The sequence below is a fragment of the Diadema antillarum genome, unplaced genomic scaffold (genome assembly GCF_040938485.1).
Source record: "Diadema antillarum isolate AM-2024a unplaced genomic scaffold, OU_Dant_1.0 scf00000219, whole genome shotgun sequence".
Lineage (NCBI taxonomy): Eukaryota > Metazoa > Echinodermata > Echinoidea > Diadematoida > Diadematidae > Diadema > Diadema antillarum.
The window spans coordinates 102,840-117,500 of NW_027271108.1; the positions used below are offsets into that span (position 1 = coordinate 102,840).

The following is a 14,661-nucleotide window of genomic DNA, read 5'->3' on the forward strand; positions in this document are numbered from 1 at the left end:
CAAAAGATAAGCAAACAAAACGACACAAAACTCTGCTATGAAGCTCCTGCCACTTGGAGCACACTTTATAGCGCCCGGAGGGGGGTGGGGGGGGGGGGGGGGGATTCATCTCGCGAACGGTAGGCTTTGCGAACGGTTGTCTTTACGCGCCTGAAGGTTGAGGAATTGTGATTTTTCTGCAATATCAAAAAAAAAAATGTGTCTTTATTTCGTAATATGCAAGAAGAGAGCAGCTAAAAATTTGGCTGTCACCTTCACAAATAAAAATCATGTTGGTTATTCTGAACACATTATACTTTCTTTAATCCATTTTTCTTGTGCTTAATCCAATTCTTATTAATTCTCGTTTTACTCTATTTTGTTTAGCTATTTAGTTTCTTACCAAACGAAGACAGTTCGAATTTCAACATAATAATGTACAGCTGTACTACTACAAGTGCAATCAACCAATGGCCATGGTATTGATTTATTAAAAAAAAGAAACAACAAACAAACAAACAAAATAAAAATGTGCAAAAGATGACATATCATGAAATACGAATGTGACGTTGTTCTGTAATGTGTCGGTAGGAAAAATTCTTGAGGGGAGGTGATTGGGAGCCGCCCCCTCGCCCTTTACGGATTAAACGGGGCGTTTTCCTATTTTTCTGATAAACACATCTCGTTACCAACAATTCGAAGGAGAGCAAGAGAAATACTACTGTTGACAAGAGCTTTACAAATAATTTACGGCAATACGTCAGTGTCGGCCACTACCGGTTGAATCAAGAGTGTGAGAAAATGATGGCTACACAATGTACCAGAAATGAAAAATGAAATCGAAGGGTGGCAAGAAACCGGCTCTTTTAATGCCCTCTTGATGTGAAATACACTGCAGGTATTGCCTGTGATTTTAGCCCATTGGTTAGTTTATTTAATTCATTGACAGTTTCTGACAATTATAGATAAAGTGCGACTTACAATTTGTTTTATTTGTTTATTTATTCATTCATTTATTCAAATATCTTTACTCAGAATAGCTCGATCAGCATGCTGATTTACATAAAGGTCCTGATGATGACGAGTTTCTACTAGGCAAAATATGTCACAATATTCTTCATCCATTCTTACGGGTGAGGATCAATACGAGTCAAGGATGGTTTTGATATACATTTATATTTAGGACGACCCTAAACACCAACGCAAGCATAATTTTCAACATTCATCACCAATATCAAGGGAAGTCTTCTCGGTACGGTGTAATAAAATTCGCAGAAGTTTCAACTGGGTTGTTCAATCCGTGGTGACATTATTCATGCGCCTTATTGTCATCTATATGAACAAAAGCTCACGGTTTCTTGCTTCTACACGGATACCCTCAAACAGTGACTACTATTTTGAAGCTCTGGGAAAAAAAAAACGACGATAGAAAAGTTACATTGTACGATCCAGTAATACAGGGGACAAGTACTGCAGATGGCGGTCAACAAACGCCACAACTTAGCATACAGTGGGATTCCATGTAACTTTGATTCTTCTCACATTCGCCATCCTGGGCCCACTCTGCACAATTGTTGCTGCTGTCGTAGCAGTTTGGGTCGTCTGCAAAATGTGAATCGAACAAGAGGGAATTAAAATAATGAGAGGAAAGGAAATGCACTCTGTAAAGAAAAAGTCATTTTACAGAAGCACTGAAACAGAAGTATAAAGGGTTTCCACAAGACATAGAGCCTACTTATGCAATTTCATAGACAATTATAGCTCTTTTGCTCACTTTGCCCCTTAAAATGTTCATTACAACAACAACAACAAAAAGTAGCTCCCTTTATATTGGACATGGGGATAGGTTTGATGCTTTGCTTATACGGATTAAAATTGTTGAAATCATTTCATATCGCATGAAATGCAGTAACTATAACTATGGTGGAAGTCAGAAAATGTCTATCAGCTGAGAACATTCAAGTTCCAACCAACGATTGCCAGCATCTCAGATGGATATATATATATATATATATATATATATATATAGACATATATGCATATATAAGTATAGAAATTAAACGATGAAGCACTTTATTGTGGTTTATCTACACCTCAAGGTGAAGGAAAGCTCGGAATACATTGTGCATTGATTCGAAATGTGAGCATCTGAAGATAATAAGGCCATAAAATGCCTAAGACTTTATCAAGATCTGTCAAGTTTTACTGAGAAAAGTCCGAGAAGCTCACGTCGAAGGTAGATGATTTTTGTTATCATAGTATGGATTCTTTTTTTGTCTCCTTTATACTTGAAATTCGATTCTATATTTGTTTTTCTTTTTGTCTCATTCAAAACCTCAGATGAAACTCATAGCTTTCTACATTACCATATCTAATCACAAAGACAATAGATTCAAAGAGTAATTCGCCAATATGTCTACACACCTACACACAAACACATATTCTTATAATATGAGTGTACAAAAGTACAGACTGTACAACTCGAGACATCCATACTGACGCACCTATTGACGTATAAACAAGAGAGCATCATAGTGCACAACTACGGAAACATACTTAACATACACACACAAACAAACACATGTACATAGAATATAGCATGCTCCCATTTACCACAGTAGAATAAAACACACTGAAATAAAGTTTATTTCTTGTTTCTTTAAGCACAAACATACCTCTCTCTATAGTAATGATCGGTGTGTATGCAGAAGACGGACATGAACACATATTAGAATCAGGCAAACAAGCAAACAAAATTAATAAACTGGGCGTTGGAAATCGATGTATGAATAATTAGAGCTCACCGTCGCAGGCGTGACAAGCCCGCCTACAATTGGGTCTCATCCACGCTGGGTTGATCTCACATTCCCCTCGTCTGGCCCAGTCCTGGCAGTGGGTCTCCGTGTCAATGCACTCTGGAAGGAGAACAACATCGATTTACAAGCCTAGCTGTTTTCATTGTGTTAACTCATATTTATTTGTCTTCGACAATTTATCAATGTGTGGGTACGAGACAGCATGAACTTACACTCTCGTTTGGAACACACATCGCAAGTGCAACTTAATCACACTTAATCACAAGATATAGGTACAGGTTGTATATCTTTCATCTACCGGAAAAATGCTTTCCTCGCTATGATACCAAGTGAGTTGTCATTCAAATAATCGCAGTCAAAGCTCCTTATCACGACATGCCCTATGTCTTTGGAAAGGTTTGAAGAAAAAACAACAACAAAGAAATCATGCTGCTGTCGGATTGCATGTTATGGATGCTATATTATTTAGAAAGATTTGTGCAGAAATCAGCAGGTCGTGATGTAACGGGACAGAAGGCGCAGATGGTTGAAATATTTACAGCAAGTAATTATTGTAGACTACATGATTATTCGAGGCAAGAGCTGAAGGGTGAAGAACAGGCGGATCCAGGCGGCCAAAAGATTTCTTTATTTTTTCATTGACTCCATCGCCTCGTCATGGTAAGTGGACAATAATCATATCCCGCCTACGTTCGACCCATTCGACAAGGCCACTTGATTGACACTTGATGGCAGAGCTGTCGCGTAGTCGGTGGTATAAGGATGAAATAATTTGCTCGCTCTTGTGACGTATAATTTAGTGTAATTGCCGATCGTGTGGTACGAGGTCATTTGATCACAAAATAGTTACGTAACCATTGATTTGATCCATCACTGCGTCCTCTCTTCAAACCTTTCAATACTTTTTCCTCGTTCTTACATCACCCACAGCGATAGACCTCTCAGCAAGTAATTACGGGCGTGAATGTGTTACCACTCAAGGCGATGAAAATGGTAGCAAACAATCAGCTATTTATGATTGACTAAATTACGATGCCGATAGAGGGCGGGTGAAGCTTTCTCTATCAGCCATCAGGGGTACTTTTCATAGAGGAAATAACAGGGGGCGCAGTCTTGCATTATCATAATAAGCACGCGAAATGTCCACATTTGTGAGATATATAGTGAGAGAGATAACACGCCATTATAGTCACAGCATGACATGATTTCTAATTACTGCATCACAGCAAAACGTATAATGCCACTTCCTAATGTCATCATGTGACCAGGAAAAGGGGCAGAAAATACAATCTAGAGGAATTTGACTGCCTTCATAGTCTTCGCAAGAACAACACATCGCCCCATGAATATCGGCCTACACATCTCGATTACTCGTATTGCAAAGCATGCTATGTGCTCCACAATAAAACAGAACGGAATAAAACAAAACAAAACCAACATAACTTTCCACAGTCCTGGTGTAAGTATACCTTTACATACGTTGAAAAATATACATTAGTTCTTATTCTTTGACCTCTAGTCCTTTTTGCCAACTTGATAAAATAGGCCAGATCTGAGATCTAAATGCCATACATCATAATCCTAAGTAGGCCACCGGCGGACAAAAGTTCGTGGCACAAATTTTCCATGTTCACCAGCTCTGGAGGGTTTGACAGAGTGACAGACAATTCGCCACCACAATGCCAGAAAGTCGACAGTATCTATAATGGACATTCAACATATAGGCATGAAAGATCAAAAAGAGGCGAAAGATGGCGCGGAGCAATAGTCATTACAATAGTGGATCACAACATAATAATCCAATTAACATTTTAGTCGCCACAAATAAAAAGAAATCTTATAAACTATAGTATAACACGAGTTTTATTATTATCATTATTATTATTATTATTATTATCATTATTATTATTATCATTATTACTACTATTATTTTTATTATAGTGCCTATAATCGGTCGTGTGAAAAAGTCATTAACTGATAAAGGCCTCTACACCATAGTAGAACCATACAACGAAGACATTAAAGTGTTCCTTATACCGGTAACTCTGACATAGCTTACGAATATTGATAAGGCGTGTCCGTAACAGTTACTAGAATTATATGCACGTCATGATCGGAGAATCTTCATCGTCTGGCCTCTGCTACCAGTACACGCTGCCTATACGACACTAAATTAAACTTATGTAACTGTCCAACACCTAAAATCCAACAGCACCGCTCCAAACAGACCTATTTTTCTTGCTGGCTTGCAAACATCCCTAGAATTTCTCATAATAATGAGAAATGTCACCTAGTAGTATGAAATATCGTATGTCATATCATGACAAACAAGATGAACATAATTTATATAATACATGTATACGAGATGGCATACGTAAGAACTTGATTAGATCTTGACTGTGATAATGAATTGCTCTATTTTCTTTCCTATCACAATATCTTCTTAAATTGTAATCACTTCAGAGACGAGATTGCGTTTTTTAATCAATATCAAGATTAGATAGATCTCCACGTAAATAGAGACATACGTAATTAGAGGTAATCATCGCATTGTACAATCAGCTCGTCTTTGCTTAGCTCATCTACAATAATAACAATAATGATGAGTATCAATTAATTCACAAGATATTATCATCGCGCCTGCCGGAGATTATGAAACGTGCTTGAAAACGACCTTTCACGAGCGGGCATTCAATGTTTACCATACAAAGCCCGACCAATGCAGGTCTTGCGTCACATTGCGTTCACAACCTATGCCATGTTATACCTTAGGCACCCCTCGGGTTTCTAGCATCGGCTACTTGAGCTCTGTTTTCAAGAACAGATTTAAGATAATATAGCAAACAAGCAAAGAAACAAACAAAAACAAAAAGCTCCTGAAAACTACTGTACTTATTCAATATAGCGGCGAGCCAGTGGAATAAAATGGAATCCATATAGGTGCCTGAGCTTTCGATCTGAGCAGAATCCTTGTCAGAGGCAAAATTACCCTTTTTGCGTGTTTGTCATGTCGCATCAGATGAACATTCTGTTTGGTTCAAAAGTTTAGGCCCCCTTTGACTCCAGATTTGAAATGAATGAAAATAATTTGAAATAATCTGAAATCAAAAGTGGGGAAAGAGGCCATGAGAGGGTGAGCAGTGGCGTATCTAGGGGGGGGGGGGGGGGGGCAAGGGGGGCACGTGCCCCGGGCGCCACTCCTTGGGGGCGCAAAAAACGAAAAAAAAAAGCGAAGAAAAGAAGAAAAAAAAAAGAAAAAAGAAGAAGAAGAAGAAGAAGAAGAAGAAGAAAAGAAAAAAGAAGAAGAAGAAGAAGAAGAAGAAAAAAAAAAAAAAACTCGCCCGGAAAGCGGGGGGGGGGGGAGGGAGAATGGTGGTGGGGGCAGAAAACCAAATCAAACAAGATAAAAACAAAACATGATGATGACGCGGACAAAATGACAATGTTTATTGTGTTCACACAAGAATTCCATGTTCCGTAAGCTGAAATACAAAAATTTTCGGCGCGCTCGCTGCGCTCGCTCGCCAAATATACATAAAAAAGAAGGTAAGAACAAAACTTGATGACGCGGACAAAATGACAATGTCTATTGTGTTCACACATGTCATTTAATATTTAGCAGGCAAAATATTTCACTGAGCAGCGGCTGCAATTTCTTTCGTTCTGAAGCGATCGCCAATTGGATCAAAAGGCGCCAACGGTTTCGAACATACGGGGGGGGGGGGGGGGGGGCGCAAAAAACCCCCCAAATCAAACAAGATAAGAACAAAACGCAATGATGACGCGGAAATATACAAATTTCGGCTCACTCGCTCGTACTAATTTAGAGTATTATTTCAAGTCCTCAGTTTGGTGGTATAAATCGTTATCTATAAGGCCGTCACTATATCTTGATTTGAATTGTAAGATTTAATAAGCAAAAAATGACAAGAGTTGGCATGTTTAGTAAGCTGAAATACAAAAATTTTCGGCTCGCTCGCTGCGCTCACTCGCCAAAATTTATCAAAAAAAGGAAGAAGAAGATAAAAACAAAACGTGACGATGACGCAGACAAAATGACAATGTCTATTGTGTTCACACATGTCATTTAATATTCAGCAGGCAAAATGTTTCACTGAGCAGCGGCCGCAATTTCTTTCGTTCTGAAGGCGATCGCCGATTGAATCAAAAGAGGACGCCAACGGTTTCGAACATACGGGGGGGGGGGGGGGCGCAAAAAAATATCAAAAAAGATAAGAACAAAACGTAATGATGACGCGGAAATATACAAATTTCGGCTGCAGTTTGTTGGTATAAATCGTTATCTATAAGGTCGTCACTATATTTTCATTAGAATTGTAAGATTTAATAAGCAAAAAATGACAAAAATTCCATGTTTTGTAAAGCTGAAATACAAAAATTTTCGGCTCGCTCGCTGCGCTCGCTCGCCAAAATCTATATATATTATATAAAAAAAGAGAGATAAGAACAAAACGTGACGATGACGCAGAAATATACAAATTTCGGCTCACTCGCGCGCACTAATTTAGAGTATTTTTTCAAAGTCCTCAGTTTGTTGGTATAAATCGTTATCTATAAGGCCGTCACTATATCTTGATTAGAATTGTAAGATTTAATAAGCAAAAAATGACAAGAATTCCATGTTTTGTAAGCTGAAATACAAAAATTTTCGGCTCGCTCGCTGCGCTCGCTCTCCAAAATTTATATATATATATAAAAAAGAGAGATAAGAACAAAACGTGATGATGACGCAGAAATATTCAAATTTCGGCTCACTCGCGCGCACTAATTTAGAGTATTTTTTTAAAGTCCTCAGTTTGTTGGTATAAATCGTTATCTATAAGGCCGTCACTATATCTTGATTAGAATTGTTAGATTTGATAAGCAAAAAATGGCAAGAATTCCATGTTTTGTAAGCTGAAATACAAAAATTTTCGGCTCGCTCGCCAAAATTTATCAAAATTCGCTACATTTAAATCACCCTCAAAAGACCCCTTTTAAGTGCTTGAAAAAAGCATATCATGTAGACTTTGTTTAAAGTCCCTACCGGGATGGGGTTGGGGTTGAACACTTTTTCAGAAATTAGGGGCGCAATTTTCGCGCTTGCCCCGGGCGCCGTTTTCCCCTAGATACGCCACTGAGGGTGAGAGACATAAATAATGAGGCAGACGGACAGAAAAGACAAAAGAAAGGAAGAGAGAGAAAATGAAAACAGAAACAAAACAGAAAACTCCTCCTGTCTTTACCTGCGTAGGGATCCGCTGGAGTGTCGGGCTCGGGTTTCTCCGACTTGCGGATCGGGATCCGGCTGCTGCGGCTCGGGCTCCTCCGGTGGTGTGCATACTGCGCAAACTCAGGGCGCAATTCTTAGTCATGTACTCCGTGTTTCCGGAACATTCCCCGTTCTCTGCCCATGCGTCACAATCTCTGTGTTTATCGACGCATTCTGTGGATGGCAAATGGTTTAAAACGGCACGCTAAAAGATATTGAGTTCGAGCTTTCATTAAAATATTCATGTCAAACTGTATACATAATATAAAAAAGGACCCTCCTGAATATAGCCTATCTAAAGCATCCTATATCAGAAAGCTTTCAGAGTTACTGTTACTGTTGTTGTTGTTGTCGTCGTAGTTTTGATGTCCGATTTCCCGAGTAGGCTGCTATGGAATTCAAACCAGGCACCTCATGCATGATATTCGGCGCATGATCTTATCCAGTAATGAGTCATAAAATCTATTACACATACTATCAAGATACTGTTTGCTATAGTACACGGTATAGCAAAAAAAGGCGTGACTTTTCATCTGAGGATAGTCATACCGTGTTGATGGTTCGGGGGTCATCCCAAGCGACCGACAACCAACGGCGTAGCCAGGATTTCATCTTAGGGGGGGCGGTTAGTCTGCGAGGGAGCGAAGCGACCGAGCCCGAGCGAGCGGAGCGAGCGAGGGGGGGGGGGGGGAGGGTGTGGGAGGGGGGTGTCCCCCCTCCCACGGTAAGAACTTTTTGCATTTGGATGTTGTAAATGGTGCAATTTGATGCATGTTTTTGCGCGTTTTATCGACGTGAAACAGTCCCACTTGTTTATGGTAGCAGTTTATTTTGATGTAGATTATCATTGAACAATTTGCCTATAAAATGATATAATTTAGATACACTTCTTGTATTAATTCTTTTCACTGAATATCATGAACGCGACTGAGCCCGGGCGAGCGGAGCGAGCGAGGGGGTAGGGGAGGGTGTGGGAGGGGGGTGTCCCCCCTCCCACAGTAAGAACTTTTTGCATTTTGATGTTGCAAATGGTGCAATTTGATGCATGTTTTTGCGCGTTTTATCGACGTGAAACAGTCCCACTTGTTTATGGTAGCAGTTTATTTTGATGTCGATTATTATTGAACAATTTGCCTATAAAATGGTATAATTTAGATACACTTCTTGTATCAATTCTTTTTACTGAATATTATGAACGCGACTGAACCCGAGCGAGCGGAGCGAGCGTGTGGGTATAGGGGAGGGCGTGGGAGGGGGGTGTCCCCCCTCCCACGGTAAGAACTTTTTGCATTCTGATGTTGCAAATGGTGCAATTTGATGCATGTTTTTGCGCGTTTTATCGACGTGAAACAGTCCCATTTGTTTAAGGTAACAGTATATTTGAGTGTAGATTATTATTGAACAATTTGCCTATATAAAATGATATAATTTAGATACACTTCTTGTATTAATTCTTTTCACTGAATATCATGAACGCGACTGAACCCGAGCGAGCGGAGCGAGCGAGGGGGGAGGGGAGGGTGTGGGAGGGGGGGGGGGTGTCCCCCTCCCACGGTAAGAACTTTTTGCATTTTGATGTTGCAAATGGTGCAATTTGATGCATGTTTTTGCGCGTTTTATCGACGTGAAACAGTCCCACTTGTTTATGGTAGCAGTTTATTTTGATGTAGATTATCATTGAACAATTTGCCTATAAAATGGTATAATTCCAATACACTTCTTGTATTAATTCTGTTCACTGAATATCATGAACGCGACTGAGCCCGAGCGAGCGGAGCGAGCGAGGGGGGAGGGGAGGGTGTGGGAGGGGGGTGTCCCCCCTCCCACGGTAAGAACTTTTTGCATTTTGATTTTGCAAATGGTGCAATTTGAAGCATGTTTTTGCGCGTTTTATTGACGTGAAACAGTCCCACTTGTTGAAGGTAGCAGTACAAGTATATTTTAGTGTAGATTATTATTGACCAATTTGCCTATAAAATGGTATAATTCCAATACACTTCTTGTATAAATTCTTTTCACTGAATATCATGAACGCGACTTAACCCGAGCGAGTGGAGCGAACGAGGGGGTAGGGGAGGGTGTGGGAGGGGGGTGTCCCCCCTCCCACGGTAAGAACTTTTTGCATTTTGATGTTGCAAATGGTGCAATTTGATGCATGTTTTTGCGTGTTTTAACGAGTTGAAACAGTCCCACTTGTTTAATAAGGTTGCAGTATATTTTAGTGTAGATTATTATTGAACAATTTGCCTATAAAATGGTATAATTTAAATACACTAGTCTTCTTGTATATTCTTACACTGAATATCATGAACGCTGTCTGTTCAGCAATCAAACAGAAAAAGCATGCACACGAGGGTGTAGATAGGGGCATATCCCCTCCCACACGAAGGTGATTTTGCGTTTTCAGACCTGAAATTCAGCGATCTGGTGCAAATTTTTGGTGCAATACTTTTTCATCGAAGTGTTAAAATCACGGAATTTAGCTCTTATTCCGAATGTGCACCATCTGTGCGTAGGTATAAAGTCTAGTGAGGTAGAGCTTAGGGGAAGGGGGATTCCCCCTCCCGCTCGCGGAGCTTTTGCGTTTTTAGAATTGAAATAAAGCGATCTGGGTATAGCCACAGTCTACTTCTTTGCATGGCGGGGGGGGGGGGGGGGCGAGCAGGGAGAAGGCGTGGGCGAGTATTATCTCCACCCTTCCCTTCCGATGGAGCTTTTATCTTTTTAAGGTTCAAATTGAGATATCTCGCAAACGCATATTTGATGGAAGCAACATTTGGGAAATCACACACACACACACACACACACACACACACACAAACTGATGGGGGGTGGGCTGAGGGAGGAAAGGGTCGATTAAAAGGGAAATTCCCCTTATACATGAGGGAACCTTCAGTTTTCGGAATATAAGTCTTCTGCACCCAGAATTATTCAGAATTTTTTGTAAATCTAAAAAGTGTACTTAGCTAGGGAAAGAGGCACAGAGGGGGAGGGTTTGGGAGGGGGATACCCCCTCCCAAGCACGAGAGATTTTGCATATTTTGAATTGAAATTCAACGATCTGGTGCACACTTTGAGTGAAATATCAAAAAAAAAATATCTTATTTGATGAAAGGTTGCAAAGGAGATCCGCTTCATGTGCATGCATACAGTATACACGCATTTTTTTTTCCGCCTCCCAAATCCCCGGTCCAAATCTTAGGGGGGGCGACCGCCCCCATCGCCCCCCCCCCCTGGCTACGCCAGTGCCGACAACCACGAGGCATACGATCCAAGAGTTCGACATTGAAAAAATGTCCACGAGGCATACGATCCAAGAGTTCGACATTGAAAAAATGTCCACGAGGCATGCAGCCCACGGGTCGTACAGCCCATGAATGTGGCACTAGGCAAACAAGGCCCAAGAGTTCAACACTAGACAGACAAGCGTCACGAGTTCGACACTTATAGGCAAATAAGGCCCACGAGTTCAACATCACGAGTTCGACACTATGCAAAAAAGGCCCATGAGTTCGGCATTATACGGGGCTTAATGTGCCGGTCTTGTGGGCCTTGTTTGCTTTAGTAGTGTCGAACTTGTGGGCCTCGTTTGCCTATAGCGTCAGACTCAATACATGGGCCTTATTTGCTGAGTGTCGAACTCTTGGGCTGTATGAGTCATGGGCTGTATGACTGTATGGACTGTATGACTTGTGAACTGTATGATTCATGGGTGTCGAACTCGTGACGTGCACCCAATGGTTCACTGTAAGTTAGAGACTATAACTATAGGGTACTTCCAGTATCCAAACCCATGAAACAAAGCAAAGACGGAGAGAGAAGATTTAAAACTGAAAGAGTGAGGTTGGAGTGAGATGAGGGAGATATAGATTGGAGGTCAAATTCTATTTTCTAGTCACTAGGATCTTTACCAGTCTCTGGAGACTCGGAGACCGGCGTTGGCGATTCAGTTGTTGGAGCTGAAATTACAGGTTAAAAGAGAAAGAGAAGAGTTGTGTCATTGCCTGATTACAATGATGATGATGATGATGATGATGATGATGATGATGATGATGCGGTGATAATGATGATGATGATAATGATGATGATGATGATGATGCGGTGATGATGATGATGATGCGGTGATAATGATGATGATGATGATGCGGTGATAATGATGATGATAATGATGACGATGATGATGATGCGGTGATAATGATGATGATAATGATGATGACAATGATGATGATGATGATGCGGTGATAATGATGATGATGATGATGATAATGATGATAATGATGAAGATGATTATGATGATGATGATGATGATGATGATGACCAAGATGATGATAATGATGGTAATCAATATTTCCCATGATAGTGTTATGACTGTTATGCCAACAGCACTTAAACATTTCCATCGATCAGACTAAATGTAACATATAAAAATACATCATTTCGGCAACAACGAACCAGATTGAAATATCTCTTTCGGAAAATGATAATTACACTGTATTGTAATATTATCATAAGATTGTTTTTGTTTTCAAGATTACTGTCATTCATTGTTTCAGTAGCATTACTTCCTTAAATATGAAATCATGTCAGCCTTTATTAAAGAAAAACAAATCAACACCAAGAAACAAAACAAAACAAAATTGTTAGGCAAACACCTTGCATTCAACTAGCTGCTTCCGAGAAATGATAATTTCCCATATACATACAATGTAAACCCGGTTTCCGTTCATAATAGATTAATTTGGTCCCATTCATGAGCGGACGAAATAAGTGCCCCGTACAATTACCTTAACTATGCATATAAAAAGAAGCATTCAACATAAAAACACTGAACTCGGGCTGTCGCCTGGTATTACGTGACATGTGGTTTCATTATAATGACAGGACGAAATAAGTGCAGCGTACAATAACCTTAACGATTTACATGTGAAGGGAATTAGCATTCAACATAAAAACACTGAACTCAGGCGGTCGCCTGGTATTAGGCCTATGTGACAATGTTTGAATAGGTCTAACAACAGATTATTATTAATAACTCACGACAGAAGTCTAAATTGACAGACTGAAAACGGGGGGGGGGGGACATAAGACAGAAATTAGAGGAGGAAGACAGATAGCGAGTGTGTAAAAGACAGAAGGGGGAAGAAGGAAGGAAGGAGAGGGGGTGGGTCTGGAGGAAGAATATGAGAGAAAGCAAGAGGGACGAGAGATGTTCTATACAGGATAGCACGCTTGACATGAGCGCTCTTACCTGAATACATCAATTCACCGCAATTCACGTAAATCTGTGGGCTTTCTGCCGTACCTGCATGTAGAGAGAGATAGGGAAGTGGAATTTAATGACACTTGATGGAAATTGGAAGATAGGCACAATCTATAGTGTTACATTTGCTGTTTTATCCAATCAAAATTTGCATCACATCTTCTTAACGTTAACATTAGCTAATACGGGGGGGGGGGGAGTATGGAAATAGAATACGAAAATGCCTTGTTCTGTGATCGTGTAATTATCGTGTACAGTGTATTTTCATCAAAGTCTACTTGATGTCTAAAATCTTACTATCCCAACCGCATCGGTCGATCAAGCGATTTCGACAAGGGAAGACCTCGTGTATGAGTTTATAGAGAGCTGGGTCGTAGCGTTCCAACTTCTCTCGAGTGTCAACCCCGGAGTGTACCCCGCGCAGTGTCGGCGCCTGCACGCTGAAATAACTCTGCACGCCGTCGGCGAAGTAAACGTCCATGGAATCGTCCGTGCGCGTGCTGGTCCACAGGCCAGAGCGGCGGGCGTTGAAGTAGGCCTCGTTGAGGTCCTTCTGGTACTGGCGCTCCGAGCTGAGGGCGATCCTGAGGAGACTGAGCGCGAAAGAGTGGACAAAGGTGTCCTCGTTGGCCCAGCGGTCGTCTGGCCGACACAACAGGTTCTCCTCAGCCGCTGAGGCCAATGGGATATAGAGAGTACCTGTACGGAGGTGAGGTGAAAAACGAAAGTGGAGCTACCAGCAGTGGTTTTGTGGATTGTACCAGTGAACTTGGTATAGAGGTTGATCCTTTACTTTCAGGTCATGGACCACAGTGCTAGCACCTGTTGGGCAAACTCTTTGGGAAAAGTGAATTTATATGGTTACATCGCAATTTTCTTATATCAGGATTTGGCAACCAACAAAATATATAGAAAATTTGAAACTTTTTTTGAAACACATGCAGGCAAATTTTGAAGACATAGACAATTTGAAGGGGCATTGGAAAGCTGTTTCCTTTGTCAATAGAGTTTAGTAAATCAGTGTTCTTTGTAACGAAAATCAATGTCCTGACGTTATATTTGATCACTTCACAAGTTACAACAATCTCTAGAAAATAACAGAAGCAATCAGCGCATACACACACTTTACATGTTTTGGGGGCCTGCTTTGACGAATGTAGCTGCAATTATCGATACGGTGCCATTACTGTGAGATTTCGACGAATGAGACATGTTCTCACAATATAAGACTTCGAATTTCCCCTATGCTCTAAATATCCATCTTGACGCAAATTTTGCTAACAAGCCCAGTACGGTAGTAAAGCTTTTGGAGATTTTTTTCGTTATATTTTCAT

General features: G+C 40.6%; 1 protein-coding gene across 1 annotated transcript in view; it reads right to left on the reverse strand.

The window, feature by feature from the left end:
• Positions 1 to 556: 556 nt before the first annotated feature.
• The window catches only part of LOC139724528 (uncharacterized), a 33,768-nt gene continuing 19,663 nt past the window's right edge, over positions 557 to 14,661 (reverse strand). The window contains exons 15-20 of the mRNA XM_071635662.1: positions 13,625 to 14,026; positions 13,316 to 13,369; positions 11,979 to 12,026; positions 8,042 to 8,241; positions 2,784 to 2,892; positions 557 to 1,581 (exon numbers count right to left, since the gene is read on the reverse strand). Coding sequence (XP_071491763.1) covers positions 1,463 to 1,581; positions 2,784 to 2,892; positions 8,042 to 8,241; positions 11,979 to 12,026; positions 13,316 to 13,369; positions 13,625 to 14,026 — 932 coding nt within the window. The 3' untranslated portion in view covers positions 557 to 1,462. The remainder of the gene's footprint in view (positions 1,582 to 2,783; positions 2,893 to 8,041; positions 8,242 to 11,978; positions 12,027 to 13,315; positions 13,370 to 13,624; positions 14,027 to 14,661) is intronic.